The sequence below is a fragment of the Zootoca vivipara genome, chromosome 2 (genome assembly GCF_963506605.1).
Source record: "Zootoca vivipara chromosome 2, rZooViv1.1, whole genome shotgun sequence".
Lineage (NCBI taxonomy): Eukaryota > Metazoa > Chordata > Lepidosauria > Squamata > Lacertidae > Zootoca > Zootoca vivipara.
The window spans coordinates 65,257,355-65,276,843 of NC_083277.1; the positions used below are offsets into that span (position 1 = coordinate 65,257,355).

The window sequence follows — 19,489 nt, forward strand, 5'->3', positions numbered from 1 at the left end:
AATGCATCTGACAACATTTTCAAGATCTAAGCAATGTATTTATTTTTAAAATAATTTCAGGAGAGGGAGGAACCCAAAGACATTGTTGTTTTAATTGCATCAATTTACACAAGCTCTAAATGTGGTGAGTTGATAGGGGCATTGATCCGTATTCATCATCGTCTCCACCATTCAGAAAAGGAAATGATTGGGTGTTTCTAATTATTAACCGATGGTGTGAATATATATGGAGAAATGCCATATCTGGCTATTAAACCAACGCCAAACGAAGGTTCTCTGTGTTTATGAATGAATATCTGGCTATTAAGCAGCTGTTGGAGTGCATTGCTCTAAGGGGAAAAGGGAGAGAAGTTTGTCAGGGAAACTGGTAAGGAGGAAGAAAATGTGAGCAACTCATATTCATTTCTTTATCTGGAATCAGTGGCAGATGATGCCTATTGGGATTGCTGGCATGGGAGACAGGGAGGCCAACAGCAGATGCAAATACCACGGCAAATGATGCAACACCAGGGCAAATTACAGCTGCAACTACAGCCAATGAGAGGCAGAGGCAAGTCATTTTTGTTTTGCCCTCACCTACTGAGTTCTACAGGGGCAACATGGAGATGGGTTTTTTCCAGTCTACAGCCAAGTGGAAGCTGACTCATTGCAGCTGGGACTGAAGCTACTTTAATTATAATTAACTGGAATCTGAGCCCCATAAGGCAGCCGAAGACAGAATTGCTAGTCCCAACCAGGCCACGATCTAGAGCTGGGATCTAGGTAAAAAGGTAAAGGTAAAGGACCAAGGGAGCCGGCGTTTGTCCACAGACAGCTTTCCGGGTCATGTGGCCAGCATGACTAAACACTTTCTGGTGCAACGGAACACAATGGCGGAAGCCAGGGCGCATGAAAATGCCATTCACCTTCCCACCACAGTGGTACCTATTTATCTACTTGAACTGGCATGCTTTCGAAATGCTAGGTTGGCAGGAGCTCAGATAGAGCAATGGGAGCTCACTCCATCATGGGGATTCGAACCGCCAGCCTTCTGATTGGCAAGCCCAAGAGGCTCAGTGGTGTATACCGCAGCGCACCTGTGTCACTCAGCTGGGCTCTAGCCAGACCCTGCCCAGGAACTACAATTGCTGATGTCCCACCACCCCAGCTGAGGGATGTAGAACAAACTCCTTCCTATCCATCCCCACAGCTAGGTCCAAATTGTCTGCTGCTCTTAGCCAATCAACCCCTTGCTCATTTCCTGATAGCTTGATTAAGCATGGAAATCAGACCTCAGTTAATTTCAATGATTTAACTACAGTGGTACCTTGGTTGTCGAGCGTAATCTTTTCCGGAAGACTGTTTGACTTCTGAAACGTTTGACAACCAAGGTGCAATGGGCAGCTGGCAAATTCAATTGAGAAAATTGAGAAACGCGCCTCAGCGTTCAACTTCCGAGGTGCGTTCAAAATGGAAGCATTTATTTCCAACTTTTCGGCGAAAACCGAAATGTTCGACTTCTGAAACGTTTGACATCCGAGGTACCACTGTACTTTAACTGTACAGATCAGTGAATCTCTCTGGGACTAAATATAGATCCTCAGATTCTGTTTCACACAGAGACATTCACTTTTTAGCTACAATAAAAAAAATATTGAGACCAGGTTGCTTTACCAGCGTTAAAGTATTTGATGTGTGCCTCAGGATATTTTTGCTCCAAGACTAATTTCTTGAATTTTTCTTTGATGTCATCTTCCACGTCTGACCCCCTAGCTTTAAACAAAAGCAAAGGTTGAGTAAATTGTTGTTCTCAGAAAAGCTGAAATATCTGCTTTATGTCTATAGAGCACCCAAAGTCTCTTCTTCCTGCCATCTTCTCTGGATTGTCCACTAGACAGTCAGGAACAGAACCCCCATGAAACCACAGAAGATGATCTAAGCAGGCATGGCCAAACCTCACCCCCCAGAGAGTTTTGGGACTACAATTCCCATCGTCCATGACCACTGGTCCTGTTAGCTAGGCATGATGGGAGTTGTAGTCCCAAAACATCTGGAGGGCCAAGTCTGGCCATGCCAAAGGAACTGAAAGCCTACACAGGTGCTGACTGTTACTATTTGCTAGTGGGAGGCTTTATGGTAGCTGCTCTTTCTGCTAGATCATTGTTAATATTGCAGCCCCCTATTGCCTTTTATTTTGGGGACACATTTTTTCTTCATGTGAAGTGCTAGGGTGGCCATTCTTTAGGGTACAGCACCCTTTTCCAATATATCCCTTCATCCCAGGAAGGGTTGATTATTCCATTAGCCACCTTTTATTCTAGAAGATTATTGTAGCCAAGATTTTAAATATGTTTTCCTCCTACCTTTTAACTCTATACAGTAGAACCTCTACTTAGGACTGCCTCTACTTCGGGCCCAATCCAAGTCATGACCGCGGCAAACCTGGAAGAAAATACCGGGTTTGCCATGATTCACGCATGTGCAGAAGTGGCTTCTGCTGTTTGGGCACTCGCAGAAGCAGCCACCGCCACCTGCACATGCGCAGAGGCATGCTATCGTCAAATGCACCTGCGCACAACTATCTACCAGCGACCCAGATCGATATACGGACGGACCTCTGGAACTGATTATGTATGTAAGTAGAAGTTCCACTGTACAGTATAGATGGCTGTTGTTAGCAACAACAACAACAAAGGCCACATAACGACAAATGAAAGATAACATAAGGAATATGGTTGACATAACTGAGTATTTGACGGCCAGGAATGATAAGCAAGCAGCGTTAAAATTTATTGATGCGGAAAACGCCTTTGACAATATTTCTTGGGAATCCTATATAATAATGTCCATGTTGTCCCTGCGTCCAGATGTCCCGTGTGTCCCTGGGTCACTGCGCATGTCCCCCAGAGACACAGGGATTGGACGGAGGGACAACCAGGGACACAGGGATTGGACCCGCGCTCTCGGGACACAGGGAACAGCCAACTGCCGCTCCGCCAACCGCCGCTCCGAAGCCCAGTCTCATGCTGGAGGTGCGCGGTGAGGCGGCGGGGGAGAGAAGCGCTCCCCCCCGGCAGCCTTGCCGCACACCTCCGGCATGGGACGGCGCTTCCTCGGGGAACCCGAGGAAGCCGAAGCGGCAGCGGGCGCGGAGGGAGGCCCGCTTTGGCTTGGCAGCGGCGGGAAGAAGGGGAGGAATTCCTCCCCTTTTTCCCGCCACCGCCAAGCCAGTCCCGGAGCCGAATTGCGGCGCGGCGGGGTTTTTCGCTGTTTGCCTCCCCCAGGGGAAGGCAAACGGCGAAAAGCCCCCGCTGCGGACTGGCTTGGCGGTGGCGGGAACATCCCGCCACCGCCAAGCCAGTCCCGGAGCCGAATTGCGGCGCGGCGGGGTTTTTCGCTGTTTGCCTCCCCCAGGGGAAGGCAAACGGCGAAAACCCCCCGCTGCGGACTGGCTTGGCGGTGGCGGGAAGACCCGCCACCGCCAAGCCAGTCCCGGAGCCGATTTGCGGCGCGGCGGGGTTTTTCGCCGTTTGCCTCCCCCAGGGGAAGGCAAACGGCGAAAAACCCCCGCTGCGGACTGGCTTGGCGGTGGCGGGAAGACCCGCCACCGCCAAGCCAGTCCCGGAGCCGATTTGCGGCGCGGCGGGGTTTTTCGCCGTTTGCCTCCCCCAGGGGAAGGCAAACGGCGAAAAACCCCCGCTGCGGACTGGCTTGGTGGTGGCGGGAAGACCCGCCACCGCCAAGCCAGTCCCGGCAGGCCGCTTCCTCTAGCGCCCGTTTTTAAACGGGCTAAAATCCACTAGTTCATGATAAAGAATTTGGAACAAATGGAAATGGGACAGGTTTTTAAAAATATAAAAGGTAATAGAGCTATATATTCAGATCCTAAAGCTAAATTGATTGTAAATAATGTGTTAACAGAGAATTTTGAAATTACGAAAGGTACCAGACAGGGTTGTCCGTTATCTCCCTTATTATTCATTACGGTCATGGAAGTCCTTCTAAGAAATTTGAGAAATGCAGAAAAAATAAAGGGAATCAGTGTCAGTCAGAATGAATATAAATTAAAGGCCTTTGTGGACGATTTAGTTATAACAATGGAAGAACCATTAACCAGTGCTAAAGAAGCACTGGAAAGAATTGAACAATTCGGACAGGTAGCAGTTTTTAAATTAAATAAAATGAAAAAGAAACTGCTTGTTAAGAGTAGGAATCAGGGTATAAAAGATAAATCGCAATAACAAAAAGGTATAGAGGTGGTAAAAAAAGGTAAATAATTTAGGAGTCTGGTAAACATCTAAAAATTTAAATTTGTTTAAAGACAATTACACAGCCGTATGGAATGGTATTAAAAGAGATTTAGAGGTGTGGGGAAGAATGAAACTATTCCTATGGGGTAGAATCTCTGTTATCAAAATGAATGTGCTACTAAAAATGTTATTTTTATTGCAGTCAATCCCAATGGTATAAGTAACTTTAGAGAGTGGCAAAAAATAATTACAAGATATATTTGCCAAGGGAAGAAACCAATGATTAAATTTAAATTACTTACAGATACAAAAGAGAGTGGTGGCTTCTCCTTCCCTGATTTGAAATTGTATTATGAAGCTTCTTGCCTTTGTTGGTTAAGGGATTGGATATTGTTAAAAAAGACAGATCTATTAGATGTGGAAGGCTTTGACAAAAAATTTGGCTGGTACGCATATTTATGGTACAAAAAGGTAAAAGGTTCATAAAAGTTTTTTGAACCACATAATTCAAAAATCTCTATATGAGGTGTGGAATAGATACAAGAGTTTACTAGAATGCAAAACACCATGGTGGCTGTCGCCATTAGAGGCAATAAATGTAAAAAAGTTAAATATGGCCAAAAATTGGACCACCTATGAACAATTGGTGATGGAGATGGATAACCAATGGAAAATAAAACTGTATGAGGAAATTAAAGGTTTGGTGAATAATTGGTTGCATTATCATCAAATAAATGAAATGTTTAAAGATGACAAAAAGAAAAATCGGTTTTGGTATACAAAACTGAGGTTTGAATTAGAGTTATTAAGCAATAAGGTAAAAATATTATAAAAATGTATAAATTAATTTTGGAATGGCATGTAAAAGATGAAGAAGTTAAATCAATTATGATACATTGGGCAAAATATATTGTTTATAATATACAGTTAGAAGACTGGGGGGAAACAATGGAAAGATGGAATAAATTTTACAGCTTGCAGTTCTCTTATTGATGTATAGATGGTATATAACACCAGCGAAATCAGCAAAAATGTATAAAACAAATAATCAGTGTTGGAAATATAAAGAAAACGAAGGTGTGGTGGGTTTGTAAGGACTTGAAGGCTTTCTGGGAAATGATTTATAATGAACTTTTAAAAATGCTGAAATATACATTTGTTAAAAAAACTCCAGAAGCCTTCTTAATTGGTATTGTTGGTACTGAAATACATAAGCAAGATAAGAGACTGTTTTTATATGCAACAACTGCAGCAAGAATATTATTAGCCCAACGATGGAAGCAGGAAGAGATTCCAATGGAAGACGAATTGCAGATGAAATTGATGGACTATGCTGAGTTGGCGAAACTAACTGGGCAAATTCGGAACCAGCAAGACCAGACTTTCCTGAAAGACTGGAATAAATTTATGGTGTATTTGAAAGACAATTGTAAACAATTGACATGGTTAGTAGGGTTTCAAGAAGTTTTGTAAGGTTAATCTCATTAATTATTGCGAAGAAAAATCTATAATTTGTTTACTTATGATAAGGACTTAATAGCAATAAGTATAACAACAAAATGCAATATTGGAGAGTAAGTTGGAAAACCATCAGTCGAGGAGGGTGGAAGTCTCAGGCTGTAGTAGCCAAATGTTTTCTATGTTATCTATAAGTCGGATGTGACGCTTAAAAATATGTGCAAAAACATGTGTGTGTGTGTGTGTGTGTGTGTGTGTGTGTGTAGATAAAGATATTCAATAATGTTGCATTCTATTTTTGTATTTTAACTAGATCCATAATTGGATTGAAGAGAATTTAGGGTATCCTTCCATAAACAGATGCCTTCCAGATGTTTTAGGCAAAACCTTCCACCAGCCACCAAACTGTACTACAAGAGGGACAGACAGGGCAGGGCCAACTCCTTCAGGACAGCAGAGTGATGAGCAGCACTGGCTCTGCCTCCTTCCTTTGAAATTTTTCTGCTCTGGCTGGTCAATAGAAATACTTGCTACCCAGAACTTGAAACTGAGGTTGCGTCTTTCCTCCCCTCCCAACCCATTCTCCTTTTGTGAATCTTAGGCCGTGTGTGTGTTTGTGTGTGTGTGTGTGTGTGTGTGTGAGAGAGAGAGAGAGAGAGAGAGAGAGAGAACTAACTAACAAGTATCCTTTTTGCTGAACCACATATATGCCACAGGGTGGAGTGAAGGTTATAGGTTTGTTTTTGTTTCTATTGTGTATTTTGTGTTTTCTTATCTTCTTGTTTTATATTGTGAACTGCTCTGAGATCTATGGGTAAAGCACTTTATTTAATAAATAAAAACAAAATCCATGGCCATAACACATACCAGACAGATACATGGCTTCAAAAGTTGATTTCTTCATGTACATAATGAGATACTTTTCATAATCAATATCCATCATGCGGACTTTACCACCTATACAGGAGACAACACAAGACATCAACTGAAGGAAGCGGTTTCCCCATATCTTGGCTGTTAGTGGGGGGGGGCAGGCAAATTGGGATCAGCCACTCTTAGTCGTCTGAATTATTCATTCTTTCTCCCAACCCCTCATTTAATATGTCTTCAGAAGTAATTTTAAGTGTGGTGAATCTCCATGCCTTAATAAGTGTCCTGCGCAGGTCCACTGCCACAGATTGCCCTACCTAAAGCAGGCAGTGGGGACCACCATTCCTCCCCCCCCCCCAGGTCGTCTTGCTCCCTGTCCTTATGTGAACATTCTCTCAACCCCTGTCCCAGAAGGCCTTGCTTTGAGGAAGGACCCCCCCCCCCTCCCGTCCCTTTTCTCAATGTGTGGCAGGGAGGGGGAAAACCTTAGACCCTGCAGAAGTCTTGTTTGGAGAGCAGCAAAGCAAGCAGGTGGCAGAGAGGCTCCAGACGGTGGGAACTTGCAGCTCCTTAACTTTGTTGAGAGCCGCCCACCGTGGCTGGAGTAACCTGGTCAGATGGATGGGATATAAGTAATAAAATTATTGTTTTTGTTGTTATTTGCCTTGCTCTGTTAAACTAGAACTTTTCCTGTGGCATCCCAAGGGCTTTGGAGAACCTCACTAGAAAAGCAAAAACTAGCTGTTTTGGTCCATTTCAAAAATAATTAAACCCTCTAGGTGAGCATTAAATTTATTTCAGCCAATCCTAGTGTCAGGAAAGACTGGCCAACTTTTAAGTTCTCCAGCACTCTTCACCGAGCACAATATTACCAAAAGAATGATTAATCCACCCACCCACCCAAAAAACCAATCAGACTGGGTTGGTATCTATGAGGGCAGCGTATAGGGTCAGTTGCGAGATAAAGATTGTAGGATGACAGAGTCCCTTCCCAGTCCAATACAGATCAGTTGTCTGGCCACCTGGGATTCTGCGATAAAAAAAGCAAAGGCTGCTCCCCAGGTCTGAGAACATAGATCCCAGCTGTTACCCAGAACTCCCTTGTGCAGCCTGGAGTGAAACACTCCAGTTCCTCCTGGTTAAGCAGAGGGGAGATCTAAAGAGAAAACAGGAGTCTTCCATTTTGAAAGGCCCAAGATTAATTTTGAATGGCATACAAGGCAAATCATATCCTCCTAAGTTGGGAAGTAGAGGCATTGGTTTAACCATCTGCCATGAGTCTTTAACTCCTCATTTGCCCTTCCTATATCTTTGTTATTTAGACTGATAGTCTTATGCTGGATCCTCTTTACAACCTCCTCCTCCTCCTTTCACTTCTCTCTTTAATTTCAAGATGAGAGATCAGCTTGAAAAGATCTTCCGAAAGAACTATGGAGCAAGCATGGCTGCCTTTGTTTTCTCAGACTACTTAGCTTTAGCTAGACCCAGTGTTTTTTTCTTTAAAATAAATGTTTAGGGGCACTCTCATTTTCCTACTCATATTGAAATATTGCCCCTCAATGAGGCCAAACTTAGATTGACAAAATGTTTAGGGGAATGTGTACCCCTGTGTCCCCCCCCCCAGAAAAAAGCACTGGCTAGACTTAAAAACCTTTTTCTAGCCTTGTTATGTATTTCCTATAATAAACAACTTTATTGGGGGGCAAGTGATTGCACTGCTCTCCCCCACAAAACTCGATTTTGCACTCAAAAGAAAGCATATAACTGGGGAAAAGAACAGATGTTTGAACATTTGCCCAAATCACAGCATCTGGATCTTCTGATCATAAAACATACTTTTCCATCAGGTAATAGGGTGGCTCGTGGCACTCGTACTTACCGGGAAATTTGAATACACCAGGTTTCTTCGTGCGCTTTAACATAGCAGTTGATTCTTTGCAGACACCGTCCCTGGAAAAGAGAGCTGAATGAAAGCACTTCAAAACCAGATACCCAGCCTGCTTCTGCCTTGCCTCCCCCACTTGTATTTCTCAGGGTGTCAGAGCCACTGATGGAAGAAATACAGTTCCAGTAAAATGCCTTTCTGTCTGCCAGAGGGAAGGATAGCTGGAGTGTCAAGAGGAGCGGCACCCTGACCAATGCCTTAAAAATGGACAGGCCTTCTTGGAGGCCTCTACATTATCAAATGTAGGTTTCCACAGGATTACTCATCTCTCCATTGACATTCCAGCAATGTTTTATTTATATCACTATGCCCAACCTAAGTAGCTCTTTATGATATATTAAGATAAAACAAGACCCCCCCCCCAAAGAGAAACCTGTGGTCTTCCCTAAGCAGCAGCTCTACACAAAATCTGGACATTGCTCCATCCAGCTCAATATTGTCTACACTGAAGAAACTTTATGCCCTTTCCAAACCATCTCAAAACAATTTCAGGGGAAATCAGGGCTGTGGCTCAGTGGCAGAACACCTGCTTTGCATGTGCAAGGACCCAGGTTCAATTCTCAGCCTATGCATGATGGGAGGAGAGGTATCAGTTGTAAGATACTAACGACATATAATTAGCGGTGAGTTTCATATTTCCACCTGTAACCTCCACAATGTGGTCCATCGGTGATATTTTCTGCTCATACTCAGGCACCTCAGGCAGTTTGGAAGCCATCCCGATGGGGTGCCACTTCCCGACAGTCTAAATCAGAAGAATTTGACAAGGATTCATTATATAATGCAACCCACCTCATCTCTAGTATTTTCCTACCAAAGCTAGGAGCATATATCAAAATCAGGCAACTATTAATCTGCTGATAGCCAAGCTTGTGGACCTGGGGGAGAAGAAAAGGTGGACCCAAAAGCAACAGGGCCTTTACTCAAGAGCAAAGCTGCTTGGGTATCCTATCCAGGTAAGGCTTCCCCAGCTGAAAGTCCCATCTGCAAACGTCTTACCTTTTTTTAAAAAAAAAGGATTTTATTGGTTTTCTTGTTAAAAACATTAACAAACAACATAGTGACAAAAAGTAAACAATCTTCATCCACATGCTTCTTTTACAAAAAAAAAGGCATTGTGGGAACAAATGTATAAGAAGAAAGATCAGAAAACACGGAAGCAAGACACACAAATGTAAGTAAAAGATAAAGAAAAAAAGAAAAAAGAAAAAAGAAGAGGAGAAAAAAAGCTCTCTAAAAAGGTCATTAAATAAACATCATTTATGTATCTTCTATTTTGACTTCGTTTACTTCTCTGCAATTTATAAATATTAGTCTTCTTGTATCGCACAATTCTTAACCTATTTACATCATTGTTTATTCCTTTATTTACATTAGGTTCACTTGTATTCTGCCAACTGGATTTTAGATATCTTGTTATTCGTTAAATAATCATCAAAAATCCTCCATTCCTTTTTTATCTTTTGTTTTGTCTGCCCTCTTATTTTTCCAGTGAATTTTGCTAGCTGTGCATATTCTTTCATTAAACATTGCCATTCAAGTATGCTGGGTGTGTTGCTACTTTTCCAGTTTCTTGCGACTAATATTCTTGCTGCTACTATTCCATACATTAATAGTATTCTGTTGGCTCCTTTAATGTTTTCTGCAATTATGTTTAAGAGGAACACTTCTGATTTCTTTTAAAATGTGGTTTTTGTCATTTTCTTTAGTTCTTCATAGATCTCACTCCAATATTTACACATCTTTGGAGATTTCCACCACATATGTATTTGCGTTCCTATTTCCGTATCACACCTCCAGCATCTATCTGATTGGTTTTTGTACATTTTAGATAATTTATCTGGTATTTACCACCTGTATATCATTTTTAAGACGTTTTCCTTCAAATTATAACAGGCGGTAAATTTTAGATCCACTCTCCACAGCCTTTCCCACTGCTCCATGAGGACGTTATAGCCAAAATCCTGGGCCCATTTCACCATTACTGATTTAGTTTGCTCTTCCATGAGCTCCCACTCCAGCAACAGATCATATATACGGGAAATGTGTTTTCCTTCTTTATTCATCAATGCTTTTTCAAATTTAGATTTTTCTTTAGCAATTCCCAATTTTTTATCTTCATTAAAATTTTGCTTAATTTGGAAAAATTGAAGCCAATCCGAGAGGTAATTTTTTATATCATCATACTCTTTTAATTTTAGTTCATTTTGTTTGAATTTCAATAAGTCATGGTACGTGGCTAATTTCTCCTCCATGTTTAATTTTTTCACTGTTATTACATTTATCGGTGATTTTCACAGGGGAATCTTTGTTTCTAGAATTCCTTTATACTTTGACCAAATTATATATAATGATTTTTTATTAGATGGTTTAAGAATCCCCTGTGGACTTTAACCTTCTCATGTAGCAGATAAGAATGCCATCCAAAATGATTTCCTACTCCTTCCAGGTCTAGCAGTTCTGGATTCTCCAAGGTTATCCATTCTTTTACCCAAACCAGTCCAGCTGCGGCATGGTATAACTCCAGATTAGGGAGTGAAAAAAACCCTCTTTCTTTTTTGTCTGTAAGAAGCTGGTATTTAATGCGTGGTCTTTTACCATTCCATATAAATTTGGTTATATCTTTTTTCCACTCGGCAAAGCATTTCACTCCCCCCAATATTGATATAACTTGAAACAAATACATTAATTTTGGAAGTATGTTCATTTTTACCACTGATATTCTACCCCATTGTGATAGATGTAGTTTGCTCCACTGTTCCATATCTCTGTTCCATATCTCTTTTTATTTCGTTCCAAGATTTTTTATAGTTGTCTTCATATAGGTTTAGGCTCTTTGCTGTTATCCAGACCCCTAAATACCTTACCTTCTTTCTTATTTCTAGACCTGTGTCCTCCTTTTCTTTCTTATCCATATTTTTAGTTAACAGCATGGTTTTCCCATAATTTATTTTAAGACCTGCCACCTTCCCATATTCATTAATAATGTTTAGTGCTTTTGGAAGGCTTTCATTTGGATCTTGCGTCGTTATTATTATATCGTCCGCGAAGGCACGAACTTTATACGATCTCTTTCCGACCGTAACACCTTTCAACTTGCTTTCATTCCTGATATTATTTAGGAGAACTTCTAGTACCATTAAATATAGCAGAGGGGAGAGGGGGCAGCCTTGTCTGGTGCCCTTTGTTATTGAAAAGCTATCCGTCACTTTTCCATTTAATATTAGTCTGGCTTTTTGTTGATTGTAAATGGCTCCTATGGCTTTTTGCATCTTTTCTTTAAACCCAAGCATTTCTACTTGTCTCCTGAGAAACTCCCAAGAGACATTATCAAATGCCTTTTCGGCGTCTAACAGCAATAATGCTGCTTTTTTATCTATTTTAAATTCCAAATATTCTAATATGTCGATTATGTTCCTGGTGTTACTCGCTATCTGCCTCCCCGGTAAGAACCCTGCTTGGTTTGGATGTATTATTTCTTTAAGTATATTTTTTTATCCTCTGCGCGATTACCCCAGCAAAGATCTTATAGTCACTGTTTAAAAGGGATATCGGTCTGTAATTTGCTATTATTTCTGGATCTGTGTCTGTTTTCAGTAATAATGTGATATATGCCTCCTTCCATGATTCTGGAATTATTCCATTTTCTAGTGTCTGATTCATTAATTCTTTTAGCGGGTTTAGGAGTATACCTTCCATTCTTTTATAATACTCCGTTGGAAGCCCGTCTGGACCTGGTGATTTCCCTGGTTTGCTTTTTTTCATTACATCTCTTATTTCTTGTATCGTAATTGGATTTTCTATCTCTTTTGTTTTTTCTTCAATATTAACTTTCAACCGATGTTTTTCCAAATATTGTTTTATTTCTTCCTTATTTTCCTCCTTTCTCTTATATAGTTCTCCATAGTATTTAACAAACTTTTTCATTATTTCCTGGGGTTTGTCTATTGTTCCCCCCCTCTCTTATCCTATTTATCATTTTCTCATTTTTTTCTTTTCTTTAGCTGCCAGGCCAGATACTTGCTTGGTTTATTTGCAAACTCGAAGGTGTTCTGTCTCCATGATCTTATCCTCCATTCCATCTCCTGCTCTATTTTAATTTTATACTCTGTTCTTAATATATTAATTTCTTTCTTTAATTTTTCATTTTTCGGGTTCTTGTTCAAATCCTTTTCTTTTTTCTCTAATTCTTCTACTATTTTCTTTTTTTCCTTTTCCTTTGTTTTCTTCAATATGGCATTTTGTTTTATAAAATAACCCCTAATTAATGCTTTACTGGTGTCCCAAATGGTCCTATTTTCCACTTCTTTGCTATTGTTCAATTCGAAAAATTCTTTTAAGGTTTCTTTAGCTCCCTCTATTATTTTCTCATCATACAATAATGAATTGTTTAATTTCCACCTCTTCATTCCAACTTTCAATTCGGGTCTTAGATGTAATAGTATTTAGTTATGATCTGATAGTGTTTTTGGTATAATTTTAATTTCTTGTATCCTTCCTACTAATTCCGATGATGACCACATTGCATCAATTCTACTTGCTGTGTTTTTAGAATTGGAGAAGTATGTATATTCTTTCTCCATTTCGTTATATAATGCAACCCACCTCATCTCTAGTATATTCCTACCAAAGCTAGGAGTATATATCAAAATCAGGCAACTATTAATCTGCTGATAGTCAAACTTGTGGACCTGGGGGAGAGGAAAAGGGGGACCCAAAAGCAACAGGGCCTTTACTCAAGAGCAAAGCTGCTTGGGTATCCTATCCAGGTAAGGTTTCCCCAACTGAAAGTCCCATCTGCAAACGTCTTACCTTTTGGGGGTCAAAGTTCGGGACCACAGGGATGACAGCACTGACAGGAGATATGTAGTCAGGGGTCAGACCAAACACCAACAGCAGCACAGCAATCATCCTGGAGCTGGTTCTCTCCTGCTCTTGCCGTGAACACCGTGTGCAGGGGGAGAGAATGATGGTCCAGGGTTGCAGCAGCCCAGTTTAAATATCTGTCTTCAAAGCACATCCCACTCATCAACTTATGCAAAAGGCAAGAACAGAGTGGGAGCAATAGGGTTATTTGGGGGGGGGAATTGGTTTATTTGTGTTGTGGAACAAGGTGGAGTCTCCTTTGTGCTTCAGAAGAAGGGAACAAACATGCTTGTTCTCTTGGGTTGTTGAGGAGGATGTTCAAGGCTGGCACATTCCCTTCCTGGGCAAGTACAGAGATCAGGGGTGCTCCATGGCATCTCCTCCTCCCTCCCCACGCCATCTCCACAAGCTTGCCCAGCCCTTAATGTCTTGTGGTCTTTTCAGCAAAAGACATAGAAGACCTATTACAGAATGAAATGCTTAAGCTTATCCAGGATATTAGATCACTGGATCACACATGCCGGGGGCTGGTGGTGGGAACTGCCACCTCAAGACCTGATCTGGCCCACCAAACCTTCCCCGGCGGCAGCACTCCCACAGGTAGGGGAATGTGCAGAAGACCAGCAGGTGCAGAGCAATTATCCCAACCATGGGTTGAAACTAGTACACCCAGCCCAGTGCCAAAATGAAAATATAGATCATCCCCTTGCCACCCACCCTCCCTCCTCAGAAAATAGATCTGATGAGCAGAGGGGAGATGGTCATTGTTATGTACTGAGCTGAATCCTAGAACAATAGGATCCAGAATGCAGCAGTCTGATTGGTCCGCAGGAGCCACCCAATCCAGTTCCAGGTGGAAGCGAAGCAGTAACCTGATTGGCCTGCAGGAGCAGCCAATCAGGCTCCTGGACGAAGCAAGTCAGCAACCTGATTGGCCTGCAGGAGCAGCCCCGAAGTAGACAATCATGCAAGGCCCATTGTGTAAATAATGTATATAAGCAGACGTTTTGGGGAAAGAGCCATTCTTCTCTTCTTTTTCTGTTGCTACTACAAGCTGAATACAGAGAATGAAATTCACTCTCGACTCAACCTGAGTACTCAACCTGAAGCGTACTTAACCCGAAGCATGGGTGTAATTGGTTCCGGAAGTCTGTTCATAAACTGAAGTGTTCATAAACTGAAGCGAACTTTCCCATTGAAAGTAATGGAAAGTGAATTAATCCGTTCCAGATGGGTCTGCGGCTTTTATAAACCGAAACTTCGTAAACCGAGGTGTTCATAAACCGAGGTTCCACTGTACCAGCAGCCTTGTACTTGGACTTTTATCAAAAAGAAATCAGTGTGCAGCTAACTGACACAGCTTCTGATTCCCATGACCCCAACGTACTATTGGGACTGTTTAATCATTTTATGGTGGATCTTACTGCCCTTTTTGCGATACCTCCCCAAGTGGTAAATCGCAGCCAGTATACCTCTGATGCCCCCTGGTATGACGCAGCAGCTAAAAAAGCCAATGCAATTCTGGGCTGCATCAATAGGAGTATAGCATCTAGATCTAGGGAAGTAATAGTACCACTGTATTCTGCTCTGGTCAGACCTCACCTGGAGTACTGTGTCCAGTTCTGAGCACCACAGTTCAAGAAGGATACTGACAAGCTGGAACGTGTCCAGAAGAGGGCAACCAAAATGGTCAAAGGCCTGGAAACGATGCCTTATGAGGAACGGCTTAGGGAGCTGGGTATGTTTAGCCTGGAGAAGAGAAGGTTAAGGGGTGATATGATAGCCATGTTCAAATATATGAAGGGATGTCTTATGGAGGAGGGAGAAAGATTGTTTTCTGCTGCTCCAGAGAAGCGGACACGGAGCAATGGATTCAAACTTCAAGAAAGAAGATTCCACCTAAACATTAGGAAGAACTTCCTGACAGTAGGAGCTGCTCGGCACTGGAATTTGCTAGCAAGGAGTGTGGTGGAGTCTCCTTCTTTGGAGGTCTTTAAGCAGAGGCTTGACAGCCATATGTCAAGAATGCTTTGATGGAGTTTCCTGCCTGGCAGGGGGTAGGACTGGATGGCCCTTGTGGTCTCTTCCAACTCTATGATTCTATGATACTATGACTCTCAGTGTAAACAAGCTAGAACCCTTTTGTACTCAATTTACAATGAGTACAAGGCCTCAGGTGCTACTAACCTGCCAATTACATATTTCCAAGCCAAAACGGCCTATAGACAGGCCCTAACAAAGGCTAAACGCTCCTGGCAATCGAATCACTGGCAGGCTTTAATTGCAGCATCCAAATCACATAGGTCACGTGAATTTTGGTCACTAATTAATAGAAGAGTGAGAAAATACCCCCTGGCCGTTATCCCTGCTCCTACTTGGGAGCAGTTCTTGAGGAAGTGCTTCTCACAGGTGGACGCACCATCTGCCTGCTTGGAGCACCTGTTTTGCCATTTACCCATTTGGCCTCCTACCGACTCGGGATCAATAAAAGACTTGATATGTCAACTGAAAGTGGGTAAGGCACCTGGGCCTGATTTGGTCCCAGTGGAGGCCATTAAGTCGTGTCCTGAGTGGCGGGCTGGAATTCTGGCCAAAGTTTTTGATGCTATAAACTCCACAGGTCTCATTCCCAAGTCGTGGAAGCAGGCCATTATCATCCCAATCCACAAAAAAGGATCCACCGCTAACCTGGGGCACTATCGTAACATCAGCCTACTTTCAATCCTAGAGAAAAATTTTGCCCGCTTTCTGCTGTCCAAATTCGCTCAATGGTCGGAAGAGTCCAACTTAATCGGTCATGAACAAGCAGGTTTTAGACCCAAGCATTCCACAACGGACCATGCTATAATTCTTTACCACCTTGCATTGAAATACTCTACCCCTAGTCAGGCTATTTATGCGCTGCCTTTATTGACGTGAGGGCAGCTTTTGACAGCATCCCCAGAAACATCTTATGGGTGAAACTTGCTAACTGGGGCATTGACAGAAGACTCTTATGGCTTATGATCCAATTGCACGAGGGATCAGTTGCCAGAGTGAGACTAACTCCAGCAGGCGAACTCACGAATTCGGTGCCTATAAACAAGGGAGTCCGCCAAGGCTGTATACCAGCCCCCTATCTCTTTAATTTGTATATAAGTGATATGAGAAAACCCCTAATTGAGTCGCCCGTCAATATTCATGCCCCCTGCCTTGCGGATTACCGCTGCCCACTGCTTCTGTATGCAGATGACGCAGTAATTCTTTCCTATTCCCAAACTAGCCTAAATAGAGCACTGAAGATCTTTGCTACCTATTGTCAAACCAATCAGTTAACCATCAACCATTCTAAATCTAAAATAATGATTTTCTCCAGAAGCTGAAAACTATGCAAGTGGAAGCTCGATGGAGCATCAGTAGAACAAGTTTCCAAATTCCAATATTTAGGTATATTTTTTTCAACAAAACTTGAGATGGAAAGCACAAATTCAATATCTACTCAATAAGGCTAAAACTGTGTCCCACGCACTTCTCCACTTTTATTTCTCAGATGGGGCTCTCCGCGTGTCTTTGGGGTTGAAGGTGTTTAATGTGAAAGTAGCCGCCGTACTTGCATATGCTGCACCACTTTGGGCTGCCTTGGCAAATTTTGGCCCTCTTGAGATCCTGCAAAATCAATTTTTACGCCGTCTTTTGAAACTTCCCTCATGTGTGAGCAATGCGGCTATACGTCTGGAACTGAAGATCCCCTTGCTAGAGACACTTCTGTGGAAACGGGTTTTCAATTACTGGCTAACAATCTGGCACAGATCTAGCCCAATGTTTATGGCATGACGAATTCATCAGTCCCCGGGCCAGTAAGATCCATGCCAAGCTTTTGCTTTTTGGAATCTCCCCCCTAACATCTTTAAATTTTGATCTTACCACAGTAAAGAATTTATCAATCAGAGATTGGATGATATAGAGTTGCAACGTAATCTTATGTTGGGCCGGGCGGGAGGGGTAATGTTTGCCTCGGCACATGGGCATTACTTCCGAACAGCATGTTCCAGTTTATTTATCATCCCTCTCTATTGCCAGCCATCGTTTTGCGTTTATCAAAGCGAGGTTCAATTCTTTTTCATCCAACGTCCTTCTTCACAGATTCTCTAAGGGCCGAGTCTCAGTTCTATGTTCCTGTGATAACCAGTCGACAGAATCCCATCAGCATATAGTTTTTACTTGCCCTCTGTATAGTGCTGTCCGGATGAACCTACTGAGACCATTAGTCCAAAAATTCTCTGGACTTCCATTAGAGACTCATCTTGCCCTATTACTGCGAGACACCGACTCGTTTGTAACCTTGCAAGTGGCAAGATCTTTAACTTCTGTTGTGTTCTATAAGAGGTGAAATGGACTGTTACATGAACCCAGAAAGCTTTTACCATATTGTTTTGCCTAATTTTTATACCCTCTGTAATTATAATTTTAGCTCTATATCTATTTTTACTGATTGTAAAGCAAGTATGTCTCATTGTGTCTATTTTTATGTGTATATGCGCTAAAAGCTGCAATAAATCTATCTATCTTTCTGAACTGGGTTTGTGGGGAGAGTTGATCTGTATTCCCATTGTGGCACTGAGCTGAGAAGACAAGTTTCAAGTCAGGGTAAGTATAATCACTCTGTCCTTGCTGGTCTTCTGCACAGACCCTAACCCCCCAACCCCACTATGACAATACTGCCACTGAGGAAAGCTTGGTGGGATTATTATTATTTATTAATTAGTTAATTATACCCCGCCCATCTGGTTGGGTTTTCCCCGCCACTCTGGGCGGCTTCCAACAAATACGAAAATACATTAAAATATCACAAACTTCCCTAAACAGGGCTGCCTTTAGGTGTTTTCTAAATGTCAGGTAGTTGTTTATCTGTCTGACCTCCGATGGGAGGGTGTTCCACAGGGCGGGCACCACTACCAAGAAGGCCCTCTGCCTGGTTCCCTGTAGCTTTGCTTCTCGCAGTGAGGGTACCGCCAGAAGGCCCTCGGCGCTGGATCTCAGTGTCCGGGCTGAACAATGGGGGTGGATATGCTCCTTCAGGTATATAGGACTGAGGCCGTTTAGGGATGAATCCGGTCTGTGGAGTGGTAGTCCCTCCAAACTCAGGTTCGATAATCCAATGGTCTGGTATCCTGGCTAAACCTAAGCATTTCATTCTGTGATAAGCCTTCTACAATACCTCTTTTGTGGGGCGGGGGGCAGCGGCAGATGTAAGTCTTTAAGCTCTGGGCAAACTTGGGTGAGGGGAGGAAGGCAATGCCTCAGAGATCATGTTATCTCTGCACCCACCCTGGAATGGAATGTGCCAGCCTTCAAAAACATCCCCCTCTACATCCCAAGAGAACAAACATATTAGTTCCCTTCTTCTGAAGCCAAATGGCCACTTGGGCAAGATGAATCTCCAGCCACATCTTTGTACGTGAGAGGTGGGAAGGAAGGAAATAAAAACTAACGATGTTATTCCTCTATAGGCTGCCATTGAAGGTCACTCCTCTCAGTTGCTCAGGGAATGGGCTGCATTGCCAGCCCACAAATAAACCAGTTCCCCTTTTTTATACAAATATGTAGCACTGTTATGTAGCACTTTGGGTGGAGACAGCATTGATAAGCGGACACGGAGCAATGGATTCAAACTACAAGAAAGAAGATTCCACCTAAACATTAGGAAGAACTTCCTGACAGTAAGAGCTGTTCGGCAGTGGAATTTGCTGCCAAGGAGTGTGGTGGAGTCTCCTTCTTTGGAGGTCTTTAAGCGGAGGTTTGACTGCCATATGTCTGGAATGCTTAGATGGTGTTTCCTGCTTGGCAGGGGGTTGGACTGGATTGCCCTTGTGGTCTCTTCCAACTCTTTGATTCTTTGATTCTATGATATAGTTGGCATATCAGAAATCTGGTGGAACACAGAGAACCCGTGTGACACAGATTCAGGTAGCTAGCCGTGTTGGTCTGACATAGTCGAAACAAAATAAAAAAATCCTTCCAGCAGCACCTTAGAGACCAACTAAATTTGTCATTGGTATGAGCTTTTGTGTGCATGCACACTTCTTCAGATACACTGAAACAGAATTCACCAGACCTTTATATATAATGAGAGGGTGGGGAG

General features: G+C 42.5%; 1 protein-coding gene across 1 annotated transcript; it reads right to left on the reverse strand.

Annotated features, from left to right (window-relative positions):
- Nucleotides 1–251: 251 nt before the first annotated feature.
- LOC118077608 (epididymal secretory protein 4-like) lies at nucleotides 252–13,413 on the reverse strand. Its single transcript, XM_060270970.1, has 6 exons — nucleotides 13,315–13,413; nucleotides 9,114–9,247; nucleotides 8,437–8,507; nucleotides 6,555–6,644; nucleotides 1,654–1,752; nucleotides 252–329 (listed from the first exon to the last, which is right to left on the reverse strand). The coding sequence occupies exons 1-6, from the start codon at nucleotides 13,411–13,413 to the stop codon at nucleotides 304–306; spliced, it is 519 nt and encodes a 172-aa protein (XP_060126953.1). The 3' UTR covers nucleotides 252–303.
- Nucleotides 13,414–19,489: the final 6,076 nt, after the last annotated feature.